General features: G+C 40.5%; 1 protein-coding gene across 3 annotated transcripts in view; it reads right to left on the bottom strand.

Moving 5' to 3' along the window:
• The window catches only part of USP48 (ubiquitin specific peptidase 48), a 93,102-nt gene that overhangs the window by 27,207 nt on the left and 53,110 nt on the right, over nucleotides 1-12,785 (bottom strand). For all 3 annotated transcript variants that reach the window (XM_027608261.2, XM_027608270.2, XM_027608252.2), the window contains 5 exons: nucleotides 11,631-11,745; nucleotides 10,646-10,776; nucleotides 7,074-7,145; nucleotides 441-565; nucleotides 156-278 (listed from right to left, as the gene is read on the bottom strand). In XM_027608261.2, the coding sequence (XP_027464062.1) occupies nucleotides 156-278; nucleotides 441-565; nucleotides 7,074-7,145; nucleotides 10,646-10,776; nucleotides 11,631-11,745 (566 nt within the window). The remainder of the gene's footprint in view (nucleotides 1-155; nucleotides 279-440; nucleotides 566-7,073; nucleotides 7,146-10,645; nucleotides 10,777-11,630; nucleotides 11,746-12,785) is intronic.

Consider the following 12,785-nt stretch of genomic DNA (forward strand, 5'->3'; position numbering starts at 1 on the left):
AGGATTGAGTCCCACCATCGGGCTCCTTGCTGAGCGGGGAGCCTGCTTCTTCCTCTGCCTGCCTCTGTCTCTCTCTCTCTGATAAATAAATAAAATCTTAAAAAAAAAAAAAAAGGTAAGATGAATTCTATCCTCTTCTGTGAGGATCACTATACCTCTGGCCAGTTACTGAGACACGGTCTGTTCTTGTCCTGGAACAAATTTGGAAGAGAAGTCTTCTGCTCATTTGCAATCATCTTATGTAAGGCTTCATTTTCTTCCCCTTCTCTTTCTAAAATCTGTAAGAGAATGAAACAAGAAGCAATCAACCACCCCCTGCTGACAGCACAGTACTTGCCTCCTCCCTACTCCCCCCACAGAAGCACAATGTCAATTCCCCGCGGAAGTCAGTCCAGGGAGGTGGCATGTGATTTCCCCAGATGGCAGCACAGAATCAGTACCTTGCACTGGGAACAGCATTCTCTGTAACTTGGAAACTCAGGAGCCTTTGGAAAGTACTGCTGCAGTTTGCTCCAAGCCTCTTTAGAAACAAGTCTTCTTTCGTTTTCAGATATGCATAACTCCCCTGAGTCCAAAAAAAAAAAAAAAAAAAAAAAAAAAAAATATATATATATATATATATATATATATATTGGGGTGGGTAAAGCTAAAAAAGGTCAGTATAGAGCCTCCAAATCTATTTCCTATTCTTTCAACCTAAGAAAAATTTGTAGGTACTCTTTTCCTTCTTTCCTACAATTCGCTCTTTCCTTAGTTTGAAAAATCTTTAAATTTCATCTTTAAGGTTATTTAATTCTAAAGGAGCTATCCATTCCTGTATGTCCTTAATCGAGGTCGTGGTTGAAAAACCAGACAATAAAAAAACAAATGTATGAGACGAGAGTCAGGCACTTCCCATCTTTCTTCCTGCCAGTGAAGGAAGCAATGAAAGGAGCTTCTGGGGATCGTGGTTACCAACTGCCAGTGGAGGGTGTTCAAGAGCAATGCACCCCCATTCACACTCAAATGCCACACTTGCCTACAGGTTTCTTTTCTCCCCCCTGAGAAACAGTATTTTCAAGATTGGGTCCAATCTTACCAGAACCATTCTCATGTTACCAACTCAAAGTTTAATAAAGCAAGCTCTGTTCAATCAGAAAACCATCTCTAGTCAAAATCCAACTGGCTTGCTTTCTACTGCCGTCACCCCAATGCACAGGGACCACTGAAAATCACACAAGACAGGGCGCCCAGGTGGCTCAGTCAGTTAAACCTCCAACTTTTAGTTTTGGCTTGGGTCATGACCTCATGGGTCATGGGATCGAGTTCCGAGTCAGGCTCTTCGCTCAGTGGGGAGTCTGTGGGAGATCCTCTCTTCCTCTGCCCACACTGCCCACCCCTGCATGCCTGCTTATTCTTTGTGAAATAAATAAATCTTAAAAAAAAAATGAATAAATAAGATAAAATAAATCTTAAAAAAAAAAAAATCCCAGAGGAGAATACTAGTCAGCACCAACCCCCTTCCTCTTCTTGGGTCCCAGAAATGCCCCGGCGGCAGCAGCTCCCAATCTCAAGCGCCCAACATCAGCTTACTGCTTGCTTGCCCACATACGGTTTTCAGGGGTCCTGTCTGCTTTCTCTACCCCTCGCTCCCTTTCTGCTTCTACGTCTTGTTGTTTTGGCTGCCCCCAGTCGATAAATTAGTGAACTGCACTTATGTTAATTAGGTGCAGTCATTACCCAAAAAACCATCTTTAAGTTTTCAAAGCCATACATTTGTTTCTACCCCCGTAATTAAGAAAAATAAAGCCAGTGACTTTTCAAAGTACTATAACATCATTTTTTGCTTTACGGATTCTACAAAATAAACTGAGAATCAGTGAACTTGATATACCCAGTCACCACTGTAGGTTGTTTATAATGAAGCTGGAATATGACCTCAGGTCTGTCTCATCCAAACCCCCAAATTTCTAACACCTCAAAATGCATCGTCTTACCTCCTCTTACTGAGCTTTGAATACTGCAAGAAAAGATTGCTTTAGAAAACTTATTATCAGAGAAAATAGGTCACACTGTAAAAATTAACTTTCTTTCTGAGTAGGCTGTTGACTTAAATTTCCTGAGGTCATGAAGACCTACTCCAGTAAGTCTATCCTCAGACAACCTGGCAACTTTTTTTTTTAAGGTTAATTGGATTATCAGATTCTAATTTAGTGGTGAAATATAATGCAGCCATAAAAAAGATGACAGCAGATTTCCACAATCTGATTTAAAAGAACTCCAAGGCAATTATAATTTTAAAGTGATTCTCCCAAAAGGACTGAAGACTATGTATGTGCTGTACCTGTACATACGTGGTTCAGAAAAGGTACGTGAACAAAGGAAACTAACACAAACACACACACACACACACTTTAATGGATTTCCTGTCACTGGGGACGTGTTGCCCTTGTTCTGATGGAAGGGCATTTCTACTTAATGACTTGTCGTAATGCTGGATGTGTATAAAAACATCCTAAATTTATTTCTGAAGTCAGAAGACTATTTTAATAAATCATTTCACTGCAGTTTCATTTAATAAAGTCCTCCCCTGTACTTCTCATATCATGTTCCTAAAGTTAAGTGTCCTATCCTTTTAATAACCGCCATGACTGAACATATCTGAATCTTGTTTACGACCTTACAATCACTAACTTTTACTTGTGGTATATGAATTTTTAGACTTGTATCCTGTAATAAGTATCACTTTCCTAAATTTGAAAAGAAAAAGCCAATCAATGAAATTCATCCTGGAGCAACATCTCCCAACAGAAGATCAAATTAGCCATGAGAGATCAAATTCAACAAACACACTGGATAACCTAATACCCAAGGATTCTTTGGGTAAACACAAAAATCTAGTAAACGATGAGTTTAGATTGTGCATACACACCCTCACCCACAAAATCTAGTTCAAACTATAATAACTTGGGGCTACAGAGCATCTGAAGAACTTATAAAAACAGAACAAAAAACTGCCAAATTGCCAAGCAAATTGTGTAATAAGAAAAGTTTAGGGGCACCTGGATGGCTCAGTCAGTTAAGTGACCATCTCTTGATTTCAGCTCAGGTCATGATCTCAGGGTCCTGGGATCCAGCCCCACACTGGGGATGGGGGGGTGGTCCCTGGCTCAGCTGGGGGAGTCTGCTTCTCTCTGCCCCTCCCCAGCTCATTAGCAAGCAGGCGCTGTCTCTCTCAAATAAATAAATGAATTTTATTAAAAAAAAAAAGAAAGGTTATAGGAAGGTTATCCACATTTTTAAATGAATACAAAATGAACTGGGTAAGAAAGCCTGATACATAAATAGTACCTGCAATAAATACCGAACTCTATGGCAGTAGTAAATCTCCTAATGGAATATAGGCTGGTGATTAATTCACATAAATCTGATATATTAAATATATACAGGGCTTTATAGATATATTGGGATTTTATAGTAAAAATATGCAAATTCAAAATAAGGTCATCCAGATAAAAATGAAATTTCCAAACTGGACTTTCAGTGACTACTAAATAACATTAAACCGGAGTAAAGGGATTTTAAAAAAAATTTTTTAAGATTTATTTATCTTAGAGAGAGAGAGAGAGAGAGAGAGAGAGAGAGAGAGAGAGAGAGTGCGAGGATGCGGTGGGGTGAAGGGCAGAGTGAGCTCTCTAAGGAGAATCCCCACTGCGTGCGGAGCCCAACATGGGGCTTGATCTCACAACCCTGAGATCATGACCTGAGCCAAAATCAAGAGTTGGACACTTGCTTCACTGACTGAGCCACCTAGGCGCCCCCAGAGTAAAGGGGTTTAAAAAAAAAAAAAAAGTATTAAATCATAATGATGGATAAAGAGAACACAGAGGAAACAATGCCAACAAAACTTTTTGAAGCTTAAAAGGAAATAAGATGAGACACAAGAGAAATGAATTTTAAATTGGCAAAAGTCAGGAAGTAACCAGATTTACCACATTGCAGAACTGCACCCCAGTGACCCAGGAATTGGGAGCACACAGAAGTTCAGATGGCATTAAAAAACAGGAGAATAGACCAAAAGTCTATACTTAGGAGGCAGTAAAATTTTCAGTCCCTTTCCCTATGCCCTATAGGTAACAGCCCCTCTACCCACAGAATGCCACAGGCTTCTCTGGCAACTTGCAGCCTCAGGCCCCTGCAGAGTGCACGGATAAATGTGGTCATGAGCTGAGATGGGGTTAATGTTTCCACACAGAAGCCAGAGACTCCCAAATTCTCTTGTTTCTCATGACCCCAGAGCGCTGACAGCTCAGTCTGCACTTTCCAAGCAGCAAAGTGGAAGATGCTTATGGAAAAATCTGAGTAGTCCAAGAGCAGACATGGACTGCAGGAACTCCCCACAGCAACAGCCCAGCCAGGGCCCCCTAATAGCAAAGCTCGTTGTCACGAGACTCGGCCACACACATGGCATCCAGAGAGCATCTTGCACAATAGAGGAGGGCAGGCCCGCACCAAGGCAGGTTGAGTTGAGATGTCACAATGCTGGGGACAAAAATCTTACAAGCTGCCAGAAATGCAAGAAAAAAATGTAACCTTTTGGTTTTGGACAAACGGTATGCTAAAAGCGAGCAATTCCTCCCAGTTTTTGACGAAAGTAATTTCCAGACAATTATACACCTAGTCTCTGCAAAAATACCCATCAAGTGCAGTGACTTTCAGCAGATAATTCCCACCTCTTTGTGCCTCAGTTTACTCGCTCATCAGTATGATGGATGTGACAGTAATACTGACCACTCAGGGTTGTTGTAGAGATTAAATGAGTTAATATTTATATACTTATAAAACCACTGGACACAGGGTAAACATTCAGTTCATGTCCATCACCCTCTTATTACTAATTAGTGCTATTACCACCACCACCCCAGTTCAGGAATGAGTTTTAATATAAACCTAATGAGTGAAGTGGGTTTCTGCACCTGAAAACCTTGGTCCCAACCTAGTACACTGGAAAGTGAGGTCCACAAAAACAGTCATTGAGAACCATCCTTTTAAACTACTAGATAAAGTAAGGGTGCCTGGCTGGCTCAGTGGGTGGAGCACGCGACTCTGGATCTCAGGGTCGTGGGTTCAAGCCCCTTGGTGAGTGTACAACTTATGTAAAAAATAATAATAAAATAAAATACAAGATAATATAAAACCACTGAGCTGAGATCAAGCTAAAGATCTAAAAACCAGCTCTTGTGCTCAAATTTTCAGCTGAGGAGTGCAGCACAAGTCCTGAAATCATATTCAGCTCTGCCATGCTTTTTGTCACAACTGTAATCCTGAAATGACAAGATGAGTCAAGAGGTGGGAAGACAGAGCAAAAGTCTGTGAGTTAAGGGGTAAGATGACAGGCTGAGTTCTGACACCGTTTCAAACAGCTGGGGGGCACTAAGCTGGAAGGTCAGCACTGTGCTGCAGACGCCTCAACTCTCAACAGGAAGGGACGTACCCCACTGTCTACATCCATGCTATGTTGGTTAAGGGAAAGGAAAACTGGTATGGGGGCGCCTGGGTGGCTCAGTCAGTTAAGCGTCTGCCTTCGGCTCAGGTCATGATCCCAGGGTCCTGGGATTGAGTCCTGCATCAGGCTCCCTGCTCAGCGGAGAGCCTGCTTCTCCCTCTCTCTCTGCCTGCCTGCCTCTCTGTCTACTTGTGCTTCTATTACTTTGTCAAATAAATAAATAAAACCTTAAAAAAAAAAAAAAGACAAAAGCTGGTATGAAAGCATCATGAGAAAATTCACTTCACCTTCTTCTACCTACTCGAGATATCTGTCAACCACATGCGAGGTCTTGTCTTCCCTGCTTTGTGCTCCTCCTGTGTACTGCAGTGTAAGCGGGGCCAACTGGGAGGCAGGGTGATGGAACAGGAAGGACAAATGGGCTTGGTACCCACACAGACCCAAATCCACACCCCAAGATGATTCCCCCTCCCAACTATATGGCCAGTAAACAAGTAAGCGCAGTCCTTCAACTAGTCAGCTAAAGCACAATGCGACAATATCCAAAAGACCAGCCTACAAATACCACTCCGGTGACAGCTGTTATCACTAGTGTCCTTTTATATCAAGAGTCCTTGAGGACTACTGTGCATGAGGGTAGGTGTTGAGATACCATGCACTGGTTCATAATGAACTAATAAGAACCGAACACAGTCGGGGACGGGGACACTGACTGATGCAGTACGTGGATTTGAGAAGCAGATGCCTGTTTGACTTTCACAGTGCTAACAGAATGGAAAACCATGTCTCATCTACAACAAGTCCCTTGCAGAAAGTTACTTATTAGAAGTGAGCACTCCCTAGGACAAATAAGCAATACGTAAGCAGATACATAGAATTAATGAAAACCTGTAAATTATCAAGAGTACATAGCACACAGCAGCTGGTCAGTAAATGAATATGAAATTAAACAAGAAATAGCCCTGATAATATTAAGAAATGTATAAACACTGTTCTGAAAATGTTCAAGTAGAACATAGACTCACAGTCATGGGACATAACTGAAATTCTTCCTTTTAAAGTCAGTCCTTCAATGTGACAAGTGGCAAAAAAGTTTCTTCTCTAAATATGGGAAAATCCTATTTTGTATTTTTTTTTTAATTTTTTGCAAGGAAAGAAAGGATATGAGAGACACTGGTATGAAAACAGGCAGTAAGAAGCTAACCATTAAAAAGGATAAAAGAACAGGAGCGCCTGGGTGGCTCAGCCAGTTGGGCATCTGCCTTCGGCTCTGGTCATGATCCCAGGGTCCTGGGATGGAGTCCCATGTCGGGCTCCTTGCTCAACGGGGAGCCTTCTTCTCCCTCTGCCTGCCTCTCCCCCTGCTTGTGCTCTGTCTCTCTCTCTCTGACAAATAAATAAAATTTTTTCAAGGACGGGGGTAAGAGAACAGAAACATTAACAATCAACCACAGGTTAGAAAGCCTGTTACTCCACCCTGGCTGCCGTGTCAGGGCCTAATCCCTAAGAAATGCGGCAAAACACGAACAACACATTTATGATACGCTAATGTCAGACTAGCAACGGAAGAGGTATGCTTCCAGCTTACCATGTGGACAAAGAATGTCTTCATTAAAATTTAATTCCTCCTCCTCTTCTTTTCTTTCTTCTTTTGATTCATCTAATCAAAAGAAATACAGATAATAACCACTCTAGCTATTACAGTTGAAGTTTAAAGTAGCAGAGATACGACTGTGCACAATTTTCAACAAAAAAAACTTAAAACATTCTAAAAATTAGACCCAAGTGATTCCTACCTGCTACTGTTAGGAAGTGTTATATTTCTTTCCCTTAAAAGGAAAGAAAATTATCTGAATGGCAGTTTTACTTTTTCAAGGTTTAGATTATGCAAGAAAATGTTCCTTTTTTCAAATTGAAAAATACATATCCTTCCATTAATTCTCGTCAAGCTATTCAGAACACAGGATCATAAACGAAGTTAATCATCTACATGTCATGTCATTTTCACCCACCTATTCTTTTAGGGGTTAAACAGAAAGCTTCAGAAAAGACTAATGAGAAATAAGGACTTAACCTTTAACATCAAAATATATATTAAGAACTGAGCCTTTCCCGTTAACATTTCTCTTCCAATACCCACTTTTCCTATCTGTCTACGTTGTGTCACCATGAATCTGTAGTTGTGTGTACCAGGTCAGATAAAAAGTCTGAAGTCTAAGGAGATTAAAATAGTTATCCATGGGTTTTAGTTTAAGTACATAAGACATTTAAAGAATATTTATTAATCACATTAAAAAGCTCAGTAGAAAACTGGGCATATGAAGGACACTCTCTCTGTCACATACACAAATACAACTAACTTCTCCAATAAAGGACCATGGTCGATCTCAATAATTTTGAAAGGCAAAGCCCTGACACTGCTAAATCATTTTTCATGTATGAGACTAGTAGAAGCTGATGTGAAAAGCATACTCTTCATGTGGACAAAAGCATGGAAAAATAAGCCCCCATATGCTTTCTGGAGAAAATTTACCAATACGTGTCAGTACATGGCAATTATAAGTGGGTGTGATTCTCTGATCCAACAATTTCTGGGAATTTATGCAAACAGGTAGGTACAAGCATACATAACGACACTCACTTTATCTGTTCTTATATACTGATAGCGCAAAACTGGAAAAGACTCAGTTACATACATCCATACAACGAAATGCAGCCACTAAATAAAAAGAACCATGTATTCTTTTTTTTCCTTTACATTTTTTATTGTTAATCACCATACATTACATCATTAGTTTTTGATGTAGTGTTCCATGATTGTTTGCGTATAACACCCAGTGCTCCACGCAGAACGTGCCCTCCTTAATACCCATCACCAGGCTAACCCATCCCCCCACCCCCCTCCCCTCTAGAACCCTCAGTTTGTTTTTCAGAGTCCATCGTCTCTCATGGTTTGTCTCCCCCTCCGATTTCCCCCCCCCTTCAAGGAACCATGTATTCTAAGAGAAGAAAATGCACAACTGGATCTACAGGAGTGCCATTATTAAAATAAAAAACAAAACCCTATTTATAGCAATTTATATCTGGTGTAACGGCTTGCAGATTTTACTGTGTACTTTCTGCACTGCTTCAAGCTCTTAAAATCTCTGAATGGAGGAAGGGGGAGAAGAGAAGCATTTTACTCTCAAACCAACATGAAAACTATTTTTAAGCTAGGCCAAAATCAAGATACGTTCTATTATGGCATCTGACTTTACTTTTAAAAGGAAGAATCACTGGGGTGCCTGGCTGGCTCAGTTGGTGGAGTGTGTAACTCGATCTCGGGAGTTTTTTGATTGGGTGTTGAGATTACTTAGAAGCTTTAAAAAAAAAAAAAAAAAAAAGGACCACTAACACGTAAGTTTAAAAGAGCACCAAGTAAATATTTAACACACTGGGTCACATGATGCTACTTAAAATATGGTTTTTAAATGACAGGACAATAACATTGAAACTAAGGTTAAGTTCATGAATTGTACAGCAGAGCAAGATTTTTTTTTCTAACCATGGGGGGGGAAAACTCTTCAAATTTGAAAATGTTAAAAATCATAGCTTAAACAAATAGTGGCTTTGGGGTTTTTATTTTCTTTCTTTCTTTCTTTTTAAGATTTTATTTATTTATTTGACATAGAGAGAGAGAACACAAGCAGGCAGAGCAGCAGGCAGAGGGAGATGGAGAAGCAGTCTTCCCGCAGAGCAGGGAGCCCGATGTGGAGCTCGATCCTAGGACCCTGGGACCATGACCTGAGCCGAAGGCAGACGCTCAACGACTAAGCCACCCAGGCGTCCCTGGGGTTTTTATTTTCTTAAAAAGTTAAGAGCTGGTGCGCCTGGGTGGCTCAGTCATTAAGCATCTGCCTTCGGGTCAGGTCATGGTCGCAGGGTCCTGAGATAGAGCCCCGCATCGGGCTCCCTGCTCAACAGGAAACTTGCTTCTCCCTCTGCCACTCCCCCTGCTTGTGTTCCTTCTCTCGCTGTCTCTGTCAAATAAATAAGTAAAATCTTAAAAAAAAAAAAAAAAAGTTAAAGAGCTGTTGAATTACTGTGTTGTACACCTGATAGTAATGTTAACACCGTGTGTTAACTATCCTTCAAAAAAATAATCAGTCCATTTATTAAAATAAAAAAACATACAAAAAAGTTAAAAGGTAGTGATACGGGATGAGCCACACCAAGAAAATTCAGAATATTTCAGTAAAAAGTTTAAGAATATTATAAGGATAATTTTTAAAAATCTATGTATGTAGATCCTAATATTTGGGATAAGAAAACTAAGTGAAACAACCGCTTCAGGGTCACTCATTGTGCCTGAATAGACTGATCAAACCACTAGCTTCCATTTTAAACCTACAAATAATTTTAGAGCCTTAATTCCCCTTGTATCTTATAAAACACTGATTATAAAATTCAATTTAGTGGTTGACCTATATTAACATAATTTCCTACTTGAAAGCACAGCTTCAGAAAACTCAGAAGAATTTATAAGCAAAATGCTATTCATAAGCTGCTTTCTCTCTTGGATAAAAAACACAGTAGTACAAGCTCATTTTACTTGCCAAAGGCAGCCTGTAAATGTGGCAGATAATCTATAAAACCAAACATACTGAGCTGCCAATATACTATGTGACTGGCACCAGACTCACCTTTCTTAAAAATTTTAGTCTGGAGCAAAATTAAAAAGAATTTTGCACATGATTAGTTGGAGAGACCAGGAGCAAAAAGGATGCCAGGGCACACAGAATTCCTCATGTGAGCTGCTGAGCCCTTGCTCAATTTCAGTATCTTAACAATCTTGGGACGCCTGGGTGGCTCAGTTGGTTGGGCGGCTGCCTTCAGCTCAGGTCATGATCCCAGGGTCCTGGGATCAAGTCCTGCATTGGGCCCTTGCTCGGCAGGGAGTCCGCTTCTCCCTCTGCCTGCCGATCCCCTTGCTTGTACACACTCGCGCACTCTCTCTCTGACAAATAAAATAAAATCTTTAAAAAAAAAAAAACACTTAATCTTTTATTTGTTCTGAGACACTTGAGAGCTTCGGTTTAATAAAAATGGCCTATGAAATTGCATGGATGGGAATTCTGTGGTACCGTCCACGACCACCGACGCACAGACTTTTCACATTACCTTTGTTCAAGGTGTTGCCGTTCATTTTCCCATTGCTTTGGTCTACGTCACCATCTGGTTCATCTAACTGTTCAAGAGCGAGCTGGCGCCAACTGCGTAGGGAGGACTTCCCCACCCAAAATCCATCATTGCTGTAGAACAGAGACCATGTGAAATCACACAAGTGGCATTTCCTAATGGCCCCCTCCCCTTCTTTCTGTGTAAAGGTCATGAACTAAAAATGAATTACATTCAAAATCTGCTACTGTCCATACAATTTTTAACCCATTCCCACGTTTTGGCCATTTTCACTCTTCACTACTGAAATGCAGTTATTTCAGATTCTGTTTCCATCCCAAATCTTATCCTGCTTCCTCAGTTACATATGAGCTACTTTCCCTTGACTACTGCTCCCAAAGACATATAGCTGTGCCTTCAAGCACACATACGGGTCCTCACATATATACATCCATGTCTATATACAAACACACATTTAAGGAGTCCTGAGGCTGTTTGCAGAATGACCAAAAACAGTGAACTAGGTTAATCTTTATTTGGAAAATATGTAACAGAAGTTAAACCCAGATATAATAAGCTCCATAATAAATGCCATTGGAGTTTACAGGTTCCCAGGTCCAGAGGTCCACTAGGGAGTGGCGCTTGGGTACCCTCTGTTAATGCACTTCAGCCTCTCTAGAGGGGACACCCCCATACCTGAACACATACTACCATGCTGCCTTGGTCTGGTCGGACCTCAGACCCGCACCTCTGCTTCTACTTTTCTGATGGATGGAATACAGAGTAGCAAAGCCTGGGTGACTTGGCTTTGTTCATCCTGACCACAATGGCAATCACTGCAAAAATCTAACATCCCTGATGTGCACGTCATTGCCCTTCTTTCTTCAAAAAACCCTAACTCCTATTGTCTATAGATTACAAGCCGTTTGGTTATTACCTCTTACAACTATTTTGGTTTATCATCAACAGTATAAGCTGTGTAACATACCCCTTTACCGTCGCCTTTAGCAGATTATTAACAGTTTTATAATCTTCATTTAGTTGGCTCTTCAGACGCAACACACGACAGCGTTCTACCACACACTCCTTACACAGGGCTTTCACTAGAGGTGAGAGAGGAGAGCAAATGAATTTCATTCAAGCACAGATTACTTGTGAGCAAAGTGTCAGGACTTCACAGAATTGTAAAGCAAAGTCACAAGTTTTGACAATAGGGAAAACTGGCATATATCCTAAATTATTTAAGTTGATACAGATCTCAAGACAGCAAAATTGGTATCTGCATAAAGAAAGAACAATGAGAGATGAAATGTCATAATATGCTAAAGACAGCCTATGCCCTCAAGGACTTTATTCTACAAGGTTTAGATGCATATTTTACAAGACTAGAGTTAAACAATTGAGGCTCTAAGGTGGGGGGAGACAACATATCTGACAACTATAAATATAATGTTAATTGAGAGCTTCACGTGAATATTAAATATTGGAACACTTCAAAGCACAGAACACTGTCGGGGGCATGGGGGAGAACCACCAAGGGCTGATTTAAAACTCACAGTTGTAGGAATCCTATGAAATGTGATTCTTTGAAAGATCTAATCACTGCTTAGTTCATTGATCATGAATCAAAAACAAATTTAGAAAGCAAAACTCCAGATGTGTACAAGAGAAGGCCTGGATCAGGCAGTTAAATGCCAGTTTTTATGCAGTAAGTTCTACACATTCAGAAAACAGCACTTTAATTTAGGAAGAGGGAGGGAGGGTGATCACACAATTTTGTTTTAGCACACTCACCTATAGATTGGAGGTGGGGCTTATGTTGCCATTAAAACGAAAAATATTTTGAGGAGAGACAACCAGCACCAAACAGACTATGGATACTACGTCAGTATATATAGCTCTGTATTCAAAGTAGAATTGAGCAGCTTCTATTCATAAGCTAAGTTAACAATCTACAGTAGACGTGCAATCAACCAGACCAAGGTTCGAATACTTGGAAGAGCACTGAACAAACTAACAAAATACTACCAGATGGTTTTCTCAAAAGAAGAGAGTTGTCTCCTCTGGGAGGAAAACAACATGGAAACTCAATGAAAAGTGATGTATAACGCTACATAACTTCTTTACTGAGCAACTCCTTTCT

This window comes from Zalophus californianus, chromosome 4 (genome assembly GCF_009762305.2).
Source record: "Zalophus californianus isolate mZalCal1 chromosome 4, mZalCal1.pri.v2, whole genome shotgun sequence".
In the NCBI taxonomy this organism is placed as follows: domain Eukaryota; kingdom Metazoa; phylum Chordata; class Mammalia; order Carnivora; family Otariidae; genus Zalophus; species Zalophus californianus.